Genomic DNA, 19,036 nt, shown 5'->3' with positions numbered 1-19,036 from the left:
ACACGCAAATGGAACACACCATCTAGTCTGAGCAGTCGAAGGCATGCGGATTAGGCCTAGCCATCCACCATCAAGTATTCTCTTGGAAGTGTCACACACCCTGACAAGTTATTATCTCATTGAAAGTGGCATAATTGGACTTTGATGACAACTTGATGTGCATACTCAATGGATGGTAGTAGCCAGGAATGTTGATCCATAGCCAAAAGCTGTGTGGTTTTGACTTGCAAGACAAGAGATGCTTGGAGCGCCCTTGTGAAAATGCTGGGATCTGATTGGTAGACGAAGCGGTGCGCTTGACAACCGAAGGGGTTGGGTAGCAGCAGCAGACTCAAGGCAAGAAAGGAAGGAGAAACAAATCGAATCAGGATCGCCGTGACAGCTACGCTTTTTCAACAACATAGAAACAAATCCAGGAGCGTGTTTTCAGCCCATGTATTTTTAGACCAAGGTGCGCTTTAAATCGCATTTGGGAGCGTGTTTGTTAATTATGCGTGAGAAGTATCGCTCCCCACCTATCCCGCCTGTGCTGCTAGCGGATGATTCCCTTCTGGAGTTTGACCTGGGGGTGTATTCATTACACCGTGTGTTGCAAACCGTTTACTCCAAACGCTGTTGAGTTTTGTTTTGTTCTTAAACGAAAGTTGTAGTTCAGTGGTGTCTCGCTTCAAAAAATAAATACGCGGCTGAAAGAAATTGTAACCCCGCGGAATTCACGCCACTTGAGAGCATGGAATAATCGACTATTTGGCTCGTTCCAAACACTTCGCAGACTATTCAGATTGGAATGGCAACTCGTGGAAACAATAACATTAAAATGAACTAGCTAGCTACAACTTCCGTTTATGAATACAACAGATTTTACGTGACGTTGAAGAGCGTTTGGAGTAAACCGTTCCTGTTGCTAAACGTTTTGCAATAGAATTGACGTAATGAATACACCCCTGACTAGCCGTTCTCTTGTCGGCTGGCTGCTTGTCATGATCTGAATCTGTTAGTGGGTTTGCGTTCCTGACAACATTACTCTTCGTGGTATGTAGTTACCAGCTAACATTGGCTGTTAGCTAGCTAGTTAGATAGCTTGCTAATATATCTGAGACAGCTTGTGTTGTCCTGTTATGAAATAAACGACAAGAACAGCTTGGGGTGAAGTAGCTAGCTAGTTATCTAGCAGTTAGCTAGCTAATTTGCTGTGTTTGAACCCCACCCATAGCTGCAGTGCATAGCTTCATAGCTAGCTAGGTAGTTATAGATTGTAAATATATGTTTACTGGAACCCTCCCGTACAAGTAATACTTAGCTCATCCTTTGTTTAGGTGATACGCATAGTTTATTTGCTGTTAAATTGTTGCCGCTGCTGCCGTCATTGTCCCCAGCAGTGCATCTGGCATGATCTGCATGCAACTTGGTTGTTATTTTTCTCTTCTGAATGGCCTGTTATGTTGATTGCCAGATATCTAACAATGATCTTTGTTGACTGCACCAAGGTCTATTTAAAAGCAGAATGATGTAACGTTAGCGTCAGTACGTTTTGAGCAACCACTTGCTTGGACACCTTGTCAACAATGCAGGTTGCAGTGGAACACCAAGATAGGCTAACTAGCTATGTCAATAGTCATGCTAACACCCCATAATAATAAAAAAAAATGTTTAACCTTTATTTAACTAGGCAAGTCAGTTAATAACATTCTTATTTACAATGACGGTCTACCGGGGAACAGTACCGTGTTCAGGGGCCAGAACGACAGATTCGACCCAGCAACCTTTCGGTTACTGGCCCAACGCTCTAGCCACTAGGCTACCTGCCGCCCCAAATTAAATGAACATCAAAGCAATTCTAGTCCATAATGTTTGACTGTTTGTTACTACTTAATTAATAGCACAGCTGTGTGTGTGATTGGATTAACTCTCTACTGCAGACTTCGTACTGACACTGTCCTGCTGCTAATCACAGTAGCCAGAGAGTTGGGGCTTGATTCCATTAGGCACAATTGAGGCTTTTGTCATTTTGTCCACATTAAGTAGGTGCGCAGAGAAGTACCTATATTTCCTGTGCTTGTTTGCAGGAAGGAATTGAAATGAATTATGCTAGACTTCTTGAAAGCCTATTCAAAAGCAAGGTCAACAATTGTTGGCCAAGCAAAAATATTGGGAACAAAAAAATAATTGGTTGAACACAGTGTGGCAATAACGTGACATTGTTACATTAGAAATTGATGGTTTACCAGACAGCTGGGTCAGATGAAAATATTGGGTTTTCACGGATACAGTATCTTCAACCTAGCTTCCTTTTCCTTTGAAAACCGGATGTGGGGACCTGTTCAGTCGTTTCTTTATGCCCGCTACGCTAGGTTAACCAGACAGATACTAGGCTGCCTTTCTAGGATCACCAAGAGAGCCTCCGTTTGTGGTTTGTATACTCACTCTGAGTTGTGTTGCTGGTCTATGTGTGTGGGTGTGTCAGCCCGTCGTCACCATGGCAGCAGAGGAGATCATCAATGTGAAGGAGGTGGAGATCATCAAGGTGATCCTGGATTTCCTCAACTCCAGGAAACTTCACATCAGCATGCTGGCCCTGGAGAAAGAGAGCGGAGTCATCAACGGACTCTACTCTGACGACATGCTGTTCCTCAGGTACACCTGGGTCGTATTCATTAGGCACCAACAAAAACGAAACGCAAGATTAAAACAGGGAGGGACTACCTGGATTTATCCAACAAGGATCTTTTCATTTTCAGTTGCAAAATGATTTGCTACGGTGTGCCCTAGTGAATATGACCCTGACATTTAATGTTTGGGTCTTACTACATGGCTAGGTTTGGAATGACAAAGGTCTGGCTCGCCCATAGCATATCAGGACACCTCCATAAGTGTTTGCTGCAATACAACAGTTGACAGACTAATTAGACAAGATTGTTGCTGTTCAGCGTTCCAAAGCATTTTCATCAACTTCATGCAGGTTTTGTTTTTCAGTCGCATATGAATAGGTCACTGGTTGCTAAACTAATGCTGAAACACTAACAATGTTCAGAAAGTGCAGCATCATTTCCTTTGTTCGTGCAATAATGATCTAGACCTCTTCCATGCTGGATTGGAGTGGACATTTGAATGTCAGCCAGCAATGTAGACCTCTTTGGCATTCCACTCAGCTGAGTGTGTGAAATGCCTGATGGGATTGGAGTTGGACCCCTTTCACACGGAGGGCCCCCCTGTTACCTGGTGACCATTCACTGCCTGTCTTTCATCTGCCAATAAAAAAACAATCTGTTCTGTTACCGTAAGACATGGCATAGCAGGGAAATCAAATAGAAAACCCTTTGTTTATTTTTGTTCTGTTTTGTTTTTCCTGAAATTATCTGGCTAGTGTGAATAGGCTCAGAGCACGTAATAGGTGTCACAAAGACCAACATTTTACATCAGATGTATTAACTGCTAGGGACCGGGGACAATTACCATTATCGTGATACTCGTTAGGATCGTGGAAACAAAACACAAAGCAGATTTAACTTCTTTAGGAAAACAGCCCTAATATTGGAAACAAACATTATGTTGTCATCCAGAGTCACATTTATTTATTTTCCAGGCTATAGCACACAATATACAACAGGTTTTTAAAGGACCAAAGAGTTTGGTCTGCTTTGCGTTTTTAATTTTTGCCATGGGAAAAAATATTGCGATACTGGTATCAACCCGGCCCTATAACTGACTCGTTTGTGCATTGTTTATCTCTGTCCAGACAGCTGGTGTTGGATGGGCAGTGGGACGAGGTGCTCCAGTTCATTCAGCCATTGGAGTGCATGGACACGTTTGACAGGAAAAGGTGAGGCATCGATACAACACTAAATTCTGTGGTCAGAAATGAACGTACGTAGTCTTGACTATGCCTGGCCATTTCTGCAGTTAGCAACGCTATTATTGCCTTGTCAAACAACAACACGTTAGCCAACTGACACCCAGGCTAGAATGTTCAGGCAGATACTGGGTTTGAATTACTTTACTGACACGTACATATACTGTAGGATGAGACAACCCAGCACTGGGGCTATATTATATTGTTGTGCTGTCATAGGTTCCGTTACATCGTCCTGAAGCAGAAGTTTCTGGAGGCCCTGTGTGTGAACAACGCCATGTCTGCTGAGGGCGAGCCACAGCATGTGAGTCAACAGACAAAGAATAGCCCCCCACCCCACACACACACACACACACACACTTTGTTCTAGTGTCTGTCTCTGCCCTTACATTTTCCATCTCCCTGTCTTTGTTTGTCTGTCTCCTTTCCTCTGTCTCCTTCTGAATGAGCAAACAAATGAGCAATGAATCCTGAAACAGTCCCGCTTTTATTTTTCCATCTAATTATTTTCTATTTCTCGCTGCTTCTTTTTCTCCTAGCCCACACACTTTCCTTGAGCTTTCTCTACCCATCGTCCTATATTAGCTTAGTCACAGACAGTGTAGATGTGAATCCAGCTTGTGTAGCCTGGCTGGATTAGTCTGGGCTCCTCAAGCCAGCTGTGTCTGTGTGTATAAGTGTGTTAGGTTGTCAGCCCAGCTCTTCATGAGTTAGTGTGTAACTGTGTGTGACATGTGAGTCAGATTTAGGTCTAGGTTAGATCTCGGGAACATCTCTTTTGCACATTTATTCAAAGCAGTTGAAAGCAACACAGACCTGTTCTTATTTCTGAGGTTTCTCCTTGGACGTGATAGAGATCTTAGCCCTTCTACCCTGACGTTTAGAATCTAAGGGTGGGTTGCACCAACATGGTTTAAATTAATCTAGGTTTTAAAGTGAACATTTAGATTAGAGGAAGGATTTAATTTAACTAGGATTCATTTAAAATTAGGTTTAAAATTTGGTGCAGCAAGATTAATAGATAAACCTTGATTTAACTCAGTTTAAGAGATAATCCATGTTGGTGCAACCCAACCTAAGCCTCAGAGAGCGATAACAGGTAGCTGCTTTTCTACAGGATCTACAGACATTCTGGGTTTATATGTTCAAAACATACTTTTTCATCCCCCCTCTGTCTCTGAGGGAATGTTGAGTCTGGAGGGAATGGGGATGGTATTGCTACATTGCCTCTAGAAATGAATAAATATGATCAAAGCGTTTTTTTATTTATTGCAAACCTAGAGTGTATCAAAGTCCTGCTACATGTGAGAGCGTAACATGAGCGAATCTGATGTGGCCCAAAATCCACTCTTTCTTTCTCTCCCCTCTACCGCTCTCTCTCTCTCTCCTCCCTTCATCCCTCTCTCCCTCAGTTGGAGTTCACCATGCAGGAGGCGGTGAAGTGTCTTCATGCTCTGGAGGAGGTCTGTCCCTCTAAAGATGACTACAGCAAGCTATGTCTGCTCCTCACCCTGCCTCGTCTCACCAACCACGCTGAGTTCAAGGCATGACACATTTTTATATTTATAGCATACTATATCATATTATAATAATATATATTATTATGATTATTATTTTATGGCATCTGACCTTCTGAATTGTACTGTTATTCTAGCACAGTTGATTGATTCGAATACTTACTTTGAAGAAGGTTAGGTAACAGTTTACTGAAAGCAGGTGTCAAAAGGAATGGAACTCTAGTCACTTTAATAATGTTTACATATCTTGCATTACTCATCTCATATGCATATACTGTTTTCTATACTATTCTACGGTATATTAGTCCGTTCCGCTCTGACATCGCTCGTCCATATGTATAGTCTTAATTAATTCCTACTTAGATTTGTGTGTATTGGGTATATGTTGTGTAACTTGTTAGATATTACTGCACTGTCGGAGCTAGAAGCACAAACATTTCGCTACACCCGCAATAACATCTGCTAATCACGTGTACGTGACCAATAAACTTTGATAAGGCATTACTACATTGTTCATTGTTCTAAGCATGTATGAGCGCTTACGGTTTATTATTCTCTCATAATGCTCTATCTGATGTATTTCAATGCGGCAGTTTTCAAACCATCACAAAATGGATCGCTCTGAGAGAAGACCGAGCCATTTCAAAGGTGTCATCGTGTTTTGGGTTTTAGCTAAATGACTAAACGGTATAACGTCTTCCCTCCAGGACTGGAACCCCAGCACGGCGCGGGTGCACTGTTTCGAGGAGGCGTGCACCATGGTGTCAGAGTTCATCCCTGCAGACAGGAAGCTGAGCGAGGCGGGGTTCAGGGCCTCAGGGAACCGCCTCTTCCAGCTCCTCATTAAAGGCGTTCTGTATGAGTGCTGCGTCGAGTTCTGCCAGGTACTTACGAAGTACCTATACGATTCTATCGATGGCTTGATATTACTGTTTTGGTTGAATATGATGTTATGATTTCATTGCTCGCTTGATTTATATGAATTAGTCATTGATTCATTCAATGCTTGATTGGCTGATAGATTGATGGATTGACTACCTCTGTGTCCAGAGCAAGGCGACAGGCGAGGAGATCACGGAGGGCGAGGTGCTCCTGGGGGTGGACATGCTGTGCGGGAATGGCTGTGACGACCTGGACCTGTCCTTACTCTCCTGGATGCAGAACCTGTCCCACAGCGTCTTCTCCTGCGCCTTCGAGCAGAAGCTGCTCCAGATCCACGTGGACCGCCTGGTCAAGCCCGCCAAGGCCGGCTACGCAGACCTCCTCACCCCGCTAATCAGCAAGCTGTCCCCATACCCCTCCTCGCCCCTCCGCCGCCCCCAGTCCGCCGATGCCTACATGTCCCGCTCCCTGAACCCGGCCCTGGACGGGCTGTCCTATGGTCTGTCTGGCCAGGAGAAGAGGGGCCCAGGGGGGGACACGGCGGGGGGGAAGGGGGTGTCCCCCATGTCTCATTCCTTCGCTAACTACCACACGGGGGGCCAGAGTCTGAGCAGGAGTCTGATGCTGGAGAGCTCCGACTGCCACAGCATCTTTGAGGAGTCGCCTGAGAGGTGAGAGGAGGATGGGTTGGATTCATGTAGCGCTTTTCAATATGGAGGTCTAAAAGGGTTTTCCATTGTAAGTGGGGAATTTAACCGTTAATGTGTAGTACCCACTTGGGTGATGCGCTCTACCTAGTCATTTTCCCCTGTAGAATAATCCCCAAACATTGGCTAAGGAGGCCAAGTAATTACATGAATTAACCTGTTTGATTTAGCCCAGACACTGGAGTAGCCTGTTGATTAGCCTGCGTGGTAGAAAACACTTGAGACTCTACTGTTGAAGGAGAAGCTCAGTGATTATCTTGAAGTTTTCTACTGCTCAATAACACCCACTTACGCGGACACTGTGACAGTAGGGAGTAGCTGAGTGACAGTAGGGAGTAGCTGAGTGACAGTAGGGCGTAGCTGAGTGACAGTAGGGCGTAGCTGAGTGACAGTAGGGATGATCTGAGTTGTGTCTGGTACATCTGTTTGTACTCTGCAACCCTCTCTCTGCACTTGCATTTCACTGTACCGTTTACACCTGCTGTATCCTGTGCACGTGATGAATACACTTGGATTTGATTTTGATTTGATGTTTTGCTAACTTCATTGCTGTGATTGGTGTTGGCAAGAAAGCACAAACAGATGTGGGACTCAAATCAAATGTTATTTGTCACATGTGGGGGGCAGTGCAGATAGTCTGGGTAGCCATTTGATTAGATGTTCAGGAGTCTTATGGCTTGGGGGTAGAATCTGTTTAGAAGCCTCTTGGTTCTAGACTTGGCGCTCCGGTACTGCTTGCCATGCGGTAGCAGAGAGAACAGTCTATGACTAGGGTGGCTGGGGTCTTTGACAATTTTTAGGGCCTTCCTCTGACACCACCTGTATAGAGGTCCTGGATTGCAAAAAGCTTGGCCCCGGTTATGTACTGGGACGTACGCACCTCACTCTGTAGTGCCTTGCGGTCGGAGGCCGAGCAGTTGCCATACCAGGCAGTGATGCATCCCGTCAGGATGCTTTCGATGCTGCAGCTGTAAAACCTTTTCAGGATCTGAGGACCCATGACAAATTTCTCCTGAGGGGGAATAGGTTTTTTTGTGCCCTCTTCAGGACTGTCTTGGTGTGCTTGGACAATGTTAGTTTGTTGGTGATGTGGACGCCAAGGAACTTGAAGCTCTCAACCTGCTCCACTACAGCCCTGTCGATGAGAATGGGGGTGTGCTCGGTTCTCCATTTCCTGTAGTCCACAATCTCCTTTGTCTTGGTCACGTTGAGGGAGAGGTTGTTGTCTGGCACCACCCGGTCAGATCTCTGACCTCCTCCCAATAGGCTGTCTTGTTGGTGATCACTGTTGTGTCATCGGCAAACTTAATGGTGGTGTTGGAGTCGTGCCTGGCCGTGCAGTCATGGGTGAACATGGAGTACAGGAGGGGACTGAGCACGCACCCCTGAGGGGACTCTGTGTTGAGGATCAGCGTGGCAGATGTGTTGTTACCTACCCTTACCACCTACCACCCTTACCGCCCGTCAGGAAATCAAGGATCCAGTTGCAGAGGAAGGTGTTTAGTCCCAGGGTCCTTAGCTTAGTGGTGAGCTTTGTGGGCACTATGGTGTTGTACGCTGAGCTGTAGACAATGAATAGCATTCTCACATAGGTGTTCCTTTTGTCCAGGTGGGAAAGGGCAGTGTGGAGTGCAATAGAGATGGCATCATCTGTGGATTTGTTGGGGCGGTATGCAAATTTGAGTGTGTCTTGCACCACCAGGAGCTCTGCCTCTGGATGAGCGTTTTCTTGTTTGCTTATGGCGGTATACAGCTCATTGAGTGCGGTTTTAGTGCCAGCATCGATCTGTGGTGGTATGTAGACAGTTACGAAAAATACAGATAAACTCTCTAGGTAGATAGTGTGGTCTACAGCTTATCATGAGATACTCTACCTCAGGTGAGCAAAACCTCGAGACTTCCTTAGATATCGTGCACCAGCTGTTGTTTACAAATATACATAGACCGCCACCCCTTGTCTTACCAGAGGCTAGTCAGGTAGTCCATAGAGCAGTAGTTAATGTAGTCTCTCTGGTTCTTCTTCCTAGCTCCAGGACAGACACGCCCGTGGATAAGATGATGAGTTCGGGCACCCTGCGCCCTGACTCCGCCCCTGGAGAGGATGCCCCGTCACCAGGCTCTGCACAGAGGAACGAGGTAAAACACCTGATGGAGGAGAGGAAGATGAGATGTAACCAGGTCTGTCTTGCAAAATATACAGATTTCTAGAAAATACATTTGAAGTCGGAAGTTTACATGCACTTAGATTGGAGTCATTAAAACTTGTTTTTCAACCCCTCCACAAATTTCTTGTTAACAAACTATAGTTTTGGCAAGTTGGTTAAGACATCTACTTTGTGCATGACACAAGTAATTTTTCCAACAATTGTTTACAGACAGATTATTTCACTTATAATTCACGGTATCACAATTCCAGTGGGTCAGAAGTTTACATACACTAAGTTGACTGTGCCTTTAAACAGCTTGAAAATTCCAGAAAATGATGTCATTGCTTTAGAAGCTTCTGATAGACTAATTGACATCATTTGAGTCAATTGGAGGTGTACCTGTGGATGTATTTCAAGGCCTACCTTCCAACTCAGTGCCTCTTTGCTTGAAATCATGGGAAACTCTAAAGAAATCAGCCATGACCTCAGAAAAACAATTGTAGACCTCCACAAGTCTGGTTCATCCTTGGGAGCAATTTCCAAATGCATGATGGTACCACGTTAATCTATACAAACAATAGTACGCAAGTATAAACACCATGGGACCACGCAGCCATGATACCGCTCAGGAAGGAGACGTGTTCTGTCTCCTAGAGATGAACGTACTTTGGTGCGAAAAGTGCAAATCGATCCCAGAACAACAGCAAAGGACCTTGTGAAGATGCTGGAGGAAACGGGTACAAAAGTATCTATATCCACAATAAAACGAGTCCTATATCGACATAACCTGAAAGGCCGCTCAGCAAGGAAGAAGCCACTGCTCCAAAACCGCCATAAAAAAGCCAGACTACGGTTTGCAACTGCACATAGGGACGAAGATCATACTTTTTTGAGAAATGTCCTCTGGTCTGATGAAAGAAAAATAGAACTGTTTGGCCATAATGACCATCGTTATGTTTGGAGGAAAAAGGGGGAGGCTTGCAAGCCGAAGAACACCATCCCAACCGTGAAGCACGGGGGTGGCAGCATCATGTTGTGGGGGTGCTTTGCTGCAGGAGGGACTAGTGCACTTCACAAAATAGATGTCATCATGAGGGAGGAAAATTATGTAGATATATTGAAGCAACATCTCAAGACATCAATCAGGAAGTTAAAGCTTGGTTGCAAATGTGTCTTCCAAATGGACATTGACCCTAAGCATGCTTCCAAAGTTGTGGCAAAATGGCTTAAGGACAACAAAGTCAAGGTATTGGAGTGGCCATCACAAAGCCCTGACCTCAATCCTATAGAAAATGTGTGGGCAGAACTGAAAAAGCGTGTGCGAGCAAGGAGGCCTACAAACCTGACTCAGTTACCCCAGCTCTGTCAGGAGGAATGGGCCAGAATTCACCCAATTTATTGTGGGATGCTTGTGGAAGGCTACCCAAAATATATGACCCAAGTTAAACAATTTAAAGGCAATGCTACCAAACACTCAATTAGTATATGTAAACTTCTGACCCACTGGGAATGTGATGAAAGAAATAAAAGCAGAAATAAATAATTATATTATTTTGACTTTTCACGCTCTTAAAATAAAGCGGTGATCCTAACTGACCTGAGACAGGGAATTCTTCCTAGGAATAAATGTCAGGAATTGCACTGTAAGTGCATGAGATGGAAACAATTTTTACCCAGTTCCAACAAACTCTGGAGTCGTCTTCTCTGCTGATGTGTATGGATTGGGGTTGTGCATTGTGGAGAGGATTACTTTCAAAGATGGTGGCCTTCTCCCTCAGTCTAAATATAGGCCGGACTTAGAGATGAATGTGTGTGTGTGAGAGAGACACACTGAGTCATCGACCGTCTGGGGCTTACAGGGCCTGAATTACAGCCAAGAGAGATGTCACCTGCCCTGCTCTTTCTCTCTCTCTCTCTCTATCTCTCTCTCGTCCTCTCACATGAGTTACAGTACAGCCCAAAGGACACTAGTCCCCTGACTCCACTCCAACTCTAGCCTTCGAAGAGATCAGACTGTGTGAATTAACAGCCCTGCTCTGCCATGTCACCTGGGAGACTGATCAACTGACCAGGAGCAGAATGGGAAATTAGACTGTGTGATTTCACCTTCAGATGAGACTCTGGTTTGTGGGTCCCTCTGCCACACTGTGTGTGTGTGTGTGTGTGTGTGGTTATTGGATTTCACACTGGCTGTGGTCCATGTATCAACGAGGGTGAGGGATGGCAATGCATGTCATGAACGGCTTATTTCTTCCAACCCTCTCTCTCTTTCCCTCGGGATCTCCCTCATCTTTGGCACGCTGGCCCCTGGTCAGTGTGTAAGTTAATGCCTGTCAGATGGGCACTGCAGAGGGCACCGTAAGGGAAGTTGTCTGTCCTCAGGCCTATGACACACCGTCTTTTCCCTCTCTCTCTGAAGTTACAGAGGGAAGGGTTGTGGGGTCAATGCTGGCTTTGAATGTGAATGGCAGTATGCAAGAAGTTGGCTGTACTTCAAACAATTATGAATTTGGTTTATTTTAGTATGGTGTGTGTGTGTGACTACTGAGAAGTTGGGAGGGTTTTACCAGCAGTGTGTGTCGGTGTATGTACAGTGCATTCGGAAAGTATTCAGACCCCTTGACTTTTTCCCCGCGTGTTATTACGTTACAGCCTTATTCTAAAATGGATGAAATAAAAATTGTTCTCATCAATTTACACACAATACCACATAATGACAAAGTGAAAACCGGTTGTACGTGTGACGTTATGTTCACTGTGTGTGTGTGTCTTACCACCTCAGCTGCATGACTCAACAGAGAAGTTTGAGGAGTTTTACCGCCAGCGTCTGAGAGTGCAGCAGCACCTGGAGCAGAAGCAGCAGCAGAGACAACTCTACCAGCAGATGCTTCTGGAGGGAGGGGTACAACACAGTGACCAGCCAGCCCCCGGGACAGACGCCACACAGCACAGCCTCACTGAGACGTTCCTCAACAGGTTAGCGATTGGAATGTGGACACACACACACACACACCCTGACACACACAGCACAGGACTTCAGGTCGTCAACAGGTCAGATCACCCATGACTGCACAGCACAAAGTCTGAAACCAACATAACAAACATGAGGTTGCTTTATTGTCTGTGGTTTGATGAGTTGCCATTTCGTCCTAAACCTTGTAATGACTCTCCTGTTGGACTGCTCTATCTGTGGCAGACCACATTCTGTCAGATGTTAAATGATGTCATGTAGTTCATGTGACGAATGGAATAAGGGTTTGGAATAAGGGTTGTTGCTAAACATATTGTTTAAATCAAGCACGATTGCCTCAGCCATTTGCAAAAAAAACAAAACTTGGCCGATTTTAGAACACACAGACCCCTCCCTGTACAGCCCATGGCTTCGGCATAACACGAGGCAATGGAAAGACACGTGTTAAATCCCCAAAATGCAGGACAGTCTGGGTTCAGCGTGACACAAAAATATGGGAACATTTTGAATCTAGTTAAAATAGGAAAGGACAAAGAAAGATCCCAAGAGAACTGTGGAGACACTAAGGATGTCATTATGCCCTGACCTTATAAATAATGCAGGGTGGGGGGGGGGAGAAGGGTTAGATAGGGAGAGATCAAAAGGGCTTTGTCCTACTGATGCACACCGCAGTCTAGAAGGGAGGGCATTAGTGATGGGTCGTTGGCGAACAATCCGATCTTTTTGGTGATCGCCTGGAACCGAATCGCATCTGTGAATGCGCCGTTCATTAGGCTCCCCGATTTGAATACTGCTTCTTGAGCCCCAAACAGCGGTGATCTGTCGGTAAGTTCTAGAAACATGAAGGTGGTTATTCCTCACTGCAGGAACAACGGGAAGAGGAGTGCAAAATGGTGTGTTAAAAAAAAGAAAACGGCCTTTTTATTGCAAGAGATGTAATTTTGTCAGGTAAAATGTATTCGAACTCAGGTATACAATCTGACATAATGGTAGGCAACCTTTTTCTGCTTACATTAGAAATGTGCTATTTTTCAGTTTTTTTTTGTTTGTTTTTTACTACTGAACGAAGAGTCGTTTCGGAGCCAAATGAACAGCTAATTTAGATGAGCAGAGCCAAAAGGTTTGGACTGCCAATCACTGGAGAGCATGACCTGACCCTATGATGTCATCTCGACTATAGTGAAACCACAGGTCAATGAGAGAATCTAGCCTCAGCCTGGCTGGTTCAAAGCCTGGATGTGACTGTTGTATTGTCCTGTTGGACAAAACTGCTGACTAATGCTTAGAGATACAGATGACTTGACATACTGGTGTTTTTCTCAGTAACAGGTTCTGAAAGGGGACGTTGGTTTGTGTGTGTTGGGGGGAGGTGATGGTGGTGTTGCAGGTTGGTGATGATAAATGATTGGGTGTATAGTGGAGCTGAGTCTGGTACCCCAGATGGAGCAGGGTGTGCCTAGGGGTTGGGGGGGGGGAGTGGAGGAAGCCACAAGGGACCCCTTATTGTCACCCCCCCCCCCCCCCCGCCTGCTGCTCCTCTCTGTTCTTTATGAACGGTCTTTAATGTCCTGAGCACCAGCTGCTCCTGTGGTACCTGCTCCGTGTGTCTCTGGAGCAGAGCCAGACTCCGACTGTCATCATCCAACATATTTAAATGACTGACACTATTAAAAAGACAGAGGTGTCTCTGGCTCTCTCCTGTCTGTGTATTAACCTGTGTGTTCTGTCTACCCAGGTCTATTCAGAAGCTGGAGGAGTTGAACGTTGGGATGGAGAGTCTCGAGGAGGATGTCCAGTCTCTGGCCCAGCAGTGCAATGGTACGGGCCCCTCTCCCGAGAACAGCAATATCGGTGACCCCGTAGGCTTGACCCCTGACCCCGCCGTGACCCTGACCCCCGAGCAGGGCCAGCCCCATGGAGGAGGGGTGGTCAGCAGCACCCCACAACGCACCGCAGCGGGTCGGGGGGTACCCCCACCGAACGAATCCCCCGTGGTCTCCCAGAGGTGAGCTACGGGTGTGTGTGTGTGATACACACACGTCTGTATGGCAGGTTTGTATACATTTTGTTGATGTGTTTGTCTTTGTGTACATACACGGGGTAATGTACTAATGTGTTGTATCTGTGTGTGGTCTAGTCCTCAAGTAGCCGGACAGCCTTCCGCATTAGACGACTCACCAGGAGCCCTAACCCGGAGTAAGGAGGTAGGTTCCTATCCCCTTCTCTTTCGTACGTACACACACACACAGTCTGTCTAACCTCCCACTGTAGGCTTAGTACAACTCTTTAGGAGTGAGAGGCATTGGGGCGGCAGGTATCCTAGTGGTTAGAGCATTGGGCCAGTAACCGAAAATAAGAATTTGTTCTTAACAGACTTCCCTAGTTAAGTAAATCATTTTTTTTTTTAAAGAGTATCAATTCAGTGTATCCACTGAGGTCATGCACAGTAATCCTAGATGATGCACTGTGATGAGTGGAGATTGAATCCATCAGATTATAGTTAGACCGGCAGCGATAAAGGGTATTCCATGTTGGCATGAGCTGTTGGCTCTATTTCAGAATAATGGCATAGAAGATCAACCCAGATTACACTGGTAATTATGTTAAACCCATTGCCCTTGTATATGTGCGGGCAGTTCTGTGTGTGTGTGTGTGTGTATGTGAAAGACATTGTAAAAAATAGTTTTTATTATTTTATTTAACCTTTATTTAACCGTCAGTTAAGAACAAATTCTTATTTACAATGACGGCCTACACCGGTCAAACCCGGACGACTCTGGACCAATTGTGCCCCGCCCTGTGGGACTCCCAATCACGGCCGGATGTGATACAGCCTGGACCTTCTTAATCTGGATCTGGATACCCCAGATGCACCGCTCTGCTGACGGGCTAAAAAGCACTTGCCTGGGTCAAGTGGGAGATCTTCATTCTCATCCCGAATGTTTGTTTGTGTGTGTTGCAGGGGGACATCGGGGACAAGCCCAAGGCCCTGTTTGTAGCTGTGAACACCCTGGAGGACACTCAGGCAGTGCGCGCTGTAGCCTTCCACCCCACGGGGGCGCTGTACGCTGTCGGTTCCAACTCTAAGACGCTACGCGTGTGTGCCTACCCAGATGCACCGCTGGACACCAGGTAACACACACACACAGCCTAAAAACTAATAATTCCTGAAATTGTTGATATCTACTGTTCAATTCCTTTGCGAGGTATTCCGCTGTAATGAGACTAAGCTTTTATCTCTCTCCGCTCGCTCTCTCTCACTCAACCCCTTTCCTTCCCTCAGTGGGGTGTCGGGTATGACCAAGCAGCCGGAGGTTCGTTTTAAGAGGAATAAGCACCATAAAGGTTCTATCTACTGTGTGGCCTGGAGTCACTGTGGAAAGCTACTAGCCACCGGCTCCAATGACAAATACGTCAAAGTCCTGCCCTTCAGTGCCGAGACCTGCAACGCCACAGGTAAACTCAATACAGAGTTTCAAATCCGTTAGAAATCCATTCGATTCAAAGGTTGGGAATCTATAACATTTAAATCCACTCTATACTCGCGTTGGGGTCAATTCAGTTTAAATCCTGAAATGTAATTCATCTCCTGAAATGACTGAATTAAATTGGAATTTACTCAATATACACCTGACAATGAAAGTTCCAGTTCTCTTGATTTCAGTTCGGTACTCTCGCTCTCGCTCGCTCGCTCTCACTCACTCACTCACTCACTCACTCTCTCTCAGGTCCAGACCTTGAGTTCAGTATGCATGATGGGACCGTCAGAGACCTGGCGTTCATGGAGGGACCAGAGAGTGGAGGGGCCATCCTGATCAGTGCCGGAGCCGGAGACTGTAACATCTACACTACTGACTGTCAGAGAGGACAGGGCCTACACGCTCTCAGTGGACACACAGGTACACACACACAAACACTCATTTTTGCATTGCACTCATGTACTACTTAGTTAATCATTGTTATTCCTAAATGGGAAAATAAAGTCTTCCGTGCGATGTGAGACTGATGGGTCCGTATGTTTATCCTCAGGTCACGTTCTGTCTCTGTATACGTGGGGAGGGTGGATGATAGCGTCAGGCTCTCAGGACAAGACTGTGAGGTTCTGGGACCTGAGAATACCCACTTGTGTTAGAGTGGTGGGCACTGCCTTCCATGGATCAGGTTGGTACTGCTACCCTACACACGAAAAAACAGACCCACACGCATTTATGACACCTACTTAGTAGTCTCTCTCCCTCTTCCCCCTCCGTCTAATATTACATTTTTTATTTTCTCTCCCCCTCTCAGGCAGTCCCGTTGCCTCGGTAGCGGTTGACCCTAGCGGTCGTCTCCTAGCGACGGGACAGGAGGACAGCGGCTGTATGCTCTATGACATCAGAGGGGGACGCGTTGTGCAGACGTACCGGCCCCACTCCAGCGACGTGCGCTCCGTTAGGTTCTCCCCCGGGGCACACTACCTGCTCACTGGTTCCTACGACACCAAGGTCATGATCAGCAACCTGCAAGGTAAGGAAGACATCTAGGGAAGATCTCAATTGCCTACTCCTCACTCCTCGTTTCCTTCTCAGTGCCCGTTGGAGGAGAAGGTCACAGGGAAGGGACCGCCGGCTTTCTCACCCAATGGGTTTTGAGAAGGAGACAAAAAGAGGGCACGAGGAGTATGCAATTGAGTTCTTCCCCTTGTCACTGAATAGTCTGATGGGTGTGTTGTTCAACTGTGTAATTGTTAGTTGTGTAACTGCGCGTTAGTAGTTTTACCGAAGCACAAAGAAGCTAGTGAAGTATTTTATTTGTTTAAGCTGCTATCAATGACTTGGACTCAGAAGTCATTTGTGCCCTTTGTACTCACAATATATTGAAATGTGTGTTTGTCTCTGTAGGTGACTTGACGAAGCCGTTGCCCCTGACTCTGGTAGGGGAGCACGGTGACAAGGTGATCCAGTGCAGGTGGCACACACACGACCTGTCCTTCCTCTCCTCCTCCGCTGACCGCACCGTCACACTCTGGACACACAACACCTAACACACACACACAACCTGTCCTTCCTCTCCTCCTCCGCTGACCGCACCGTCACACTCTGGACACACAACACCTAACAGACACACACTCACACAACACAACCCGTAAAACACACAAACCCTAACACACACATAGCTCGCGAACACACACAAATATAGACACACAAACACAACCCCTAAGTCACATATAGTGGACATGCGTAACCCGTGATACACAACCTGGACACACATATGCACCCTTTACTTACACTCTTTTCCCTCTTGCAACAAACAGGACAGTTTGTCCCGCTGTACATTTGGTTGTGTGGCTGTCTGTGGGTATCTTTTGGCTGTATTTAGGTTTGATTTCGTATCCTGCTCAGCTCCCCTCAACATCACTGCTTCTGTGAACAACTCTCACTTTAGCAAATGCATCCCCTAGTTGTGTGTGTGAGTGAAATGGGGAGAGTGGAAAAAGTGCACCAACTGACCCTCCCCTTCGCTCTATCACTCCATTCCTCCACTCATCCCATGACTCTTCACATTTTCATCTACAAATGGTACATCTACTCCATCATGTTTTGAATAAGGAGAGGGATGTTTTGCTTTAGTGCATTGTCTCATATGGTGCCTTGAGTTATCCAGTCTCCCAATACAGAAACCCATGTGGGTCCTTCTCCATTTCAGGGTCAAAAAGTTGTACGTTTTCTGTGAGCTCTTTTCAAGAACAAATTGACATTCCTAATTAGTTTGCACGGTCAGTGTTTTTGTCGCAGCGTGTGTTACTACGCTGCTATTAGTTGAGAAGAAACCAAGGCAACGATGTTGCGATCTAAACTGCTGACAATATATCAGGTGCTCCTTGCCGGAGTTGTAATCTGTTGCATTGGTCGATCAATTAGCTATCGGTTGCTTAGCTGTTGTCAATACTACTACTGTGGGAGTTTCTGATGTCTAACGTTGCCGTGCAAGTCTGCCCGCCGCATTTCTGCTTCAGGCTTTGTAAATATCGGAAACAAAAATGTGTACATTTGCTTGTACGTTTTTAATGTTGAATCAGTGTTTGGTGCAAAATGCTGTCTTCAGACAGTTGTTATGGTGTTTTTTTGCTACGGCTTGCCTGCAAATAGGAAATGATAAAATAGTTGTTTTATATCGACATGGAAGGGAATAACAGATCTACTTTTTGGCTTGGCCAGCTTCAGCGTACGGTTAAGCAACCCTCCCTGTGTAGTGTAGCTTTGCTTTCATCTGCAATGTTACTGGTTGCCACCTAGATGGCAGGCTCTGCCTATTTCGAAAGGGAGTAACTTATAGCACAATATCTTATCAAATTATAAACCCGTATTGACGGTGTTTTGCGTTTCTTACTTTCAGTTTCTGTATTTTGCACTTTGGCACTAGACCCACCATTTAATACCGTTTTGTTTGATTTGTCAAAAAATCAGGCTTGAGTTTTAGGCTTTGTTCTTTGTGTACAGATTCTCATTTTAAATTAAAAGGCCAAACTAATAAATAGATGTATTTATTTATCTTTTATTTTAAAATTGTATTGTAATATAGGCATCCTTTTCTGTTGATATGAAATTAGATAGTGTTTCCGGTATGTAGCTTTTCTAAACCTTGTTTTAAGTGACTAAGAGAAATGAATAGAGCTTATTGAAGTGTGATCGCTGCTGTGGTATCTAAATAAAATCCTCTTTGACATTTCATACTGAACTTGTGTGATCTGTGATGTCCTTCGTAATACAGTGAAATCATGATATCATAAACTCAGCAAAAAAAGAAATGTCCCTTTTTCAGGACCCTGTCTTTTAAAGATAATTTGTAAAAATCCAAATAACTTCACAGATCTTCATTGTAAAGGGTTTAAACACTGTTTCCCATGCTTGTTCAATGAACCATAAACAATTAATGAACATGCACCTGTGGAACGGTCATTAAGACACTAACAGCTTACAGAC

At 45.4% G+C, this 19,036-nt stretch overlaps 1 protein-coding gene across 2 annotated transcripts; it reads left to right on the top strand.

Annotated features, from left to right (window-relative positions):
• Positions 1 to 310: 310 nt before the first annotated feature.
• On the top strand, positions 311 to 18,782 carry LOC139559602 (WD repeat-containing protein 47-like). Of its 2 annotated transcripts, none has more exons than XM_071375744.1 (17): positions 311 to 451; positions 2,465 to 2,634; positions 3,737 to 3,820; positions 4,070 to 4,154; positions 5,263 to 5,394; positions 6,075 to 6,251; positions 6,418 to 6,920; positions 8,984 to 9,092; positions 11,886 to 12,079; positions 13,810 to 14,079; positions 14,212 to 14,278; positions 15,037 to 15,206; positions 15,358 to 15,530; positions 15,803 to 15,973; positions 16,104 to 16,235; positions 16,362 to 16,580; positions 16,955 to 18,782. In XM_071375744.1, exons 2-17 carry the CDS (start codon positions 2,477 to 2,479, stop codon positions 17,095 to 17,097), a joined length of 2,787 nt encoding a protein of 928 aa, XP_071231845.1. In that variant the 5' UTR covers positions 311 to 451; positions 2,465 to 2,476; the 3' UTR covers positions 17,098 to 18,782. The 2 variants fall into 2 exon arrangements, with proteins under 2 accessions (XP_071231845.1, XP_071231844.1); XM_071375743.1 differs by lacking the exon at positions 311 to 451 and adding an exon at positions 674 to 1,032.
• Positions 18,783 to 19,036: the final 254 nt, after the last annotated feature.

Source organism: Salvelinus alpinus, chromosome 30 (assembly GCF_045679555.1).
Source record: "Salvelinus alpinus chromosome 30, SLU_Salpinus.1, whole genome shotgun sequence".
NCBI classification, from domain to species: domain Eukaryota; kingdom Metazoa; phylum Chordata; class Actinopteri; order Salmoniformes; family Salmonidae; genus Salvelinus; species Salvelinus alpinus.
This window is presented reverse-complemented; position numbering and strand designations above follow the sequence as displayed.

Bases quoted from the DNA above. Each gene is read 5' to 3' on its own strand.
- LOC139559602 (XM_071375744.1), top strand. From the start codon at position 2,477: ATGGCAGCAGAGGAGATCATCAATGTGAAGGAGGTGGAGATCATCAAG. The intron at 6,252-6,417 runs GTACTTACGAAG...CTCTGTGTCCAG, and splicing joins GCTGCGTCGAGTTCTGCCAG to AGCAAGGCGACAGGCGAGGA. The intron at 15,207-15,357 runs GTAACACACACA...TCCTTCCCTCAG, and splicing joins GATGCACCGCTGGACACCAG to TGGGGTGTCGGGTATGACCA.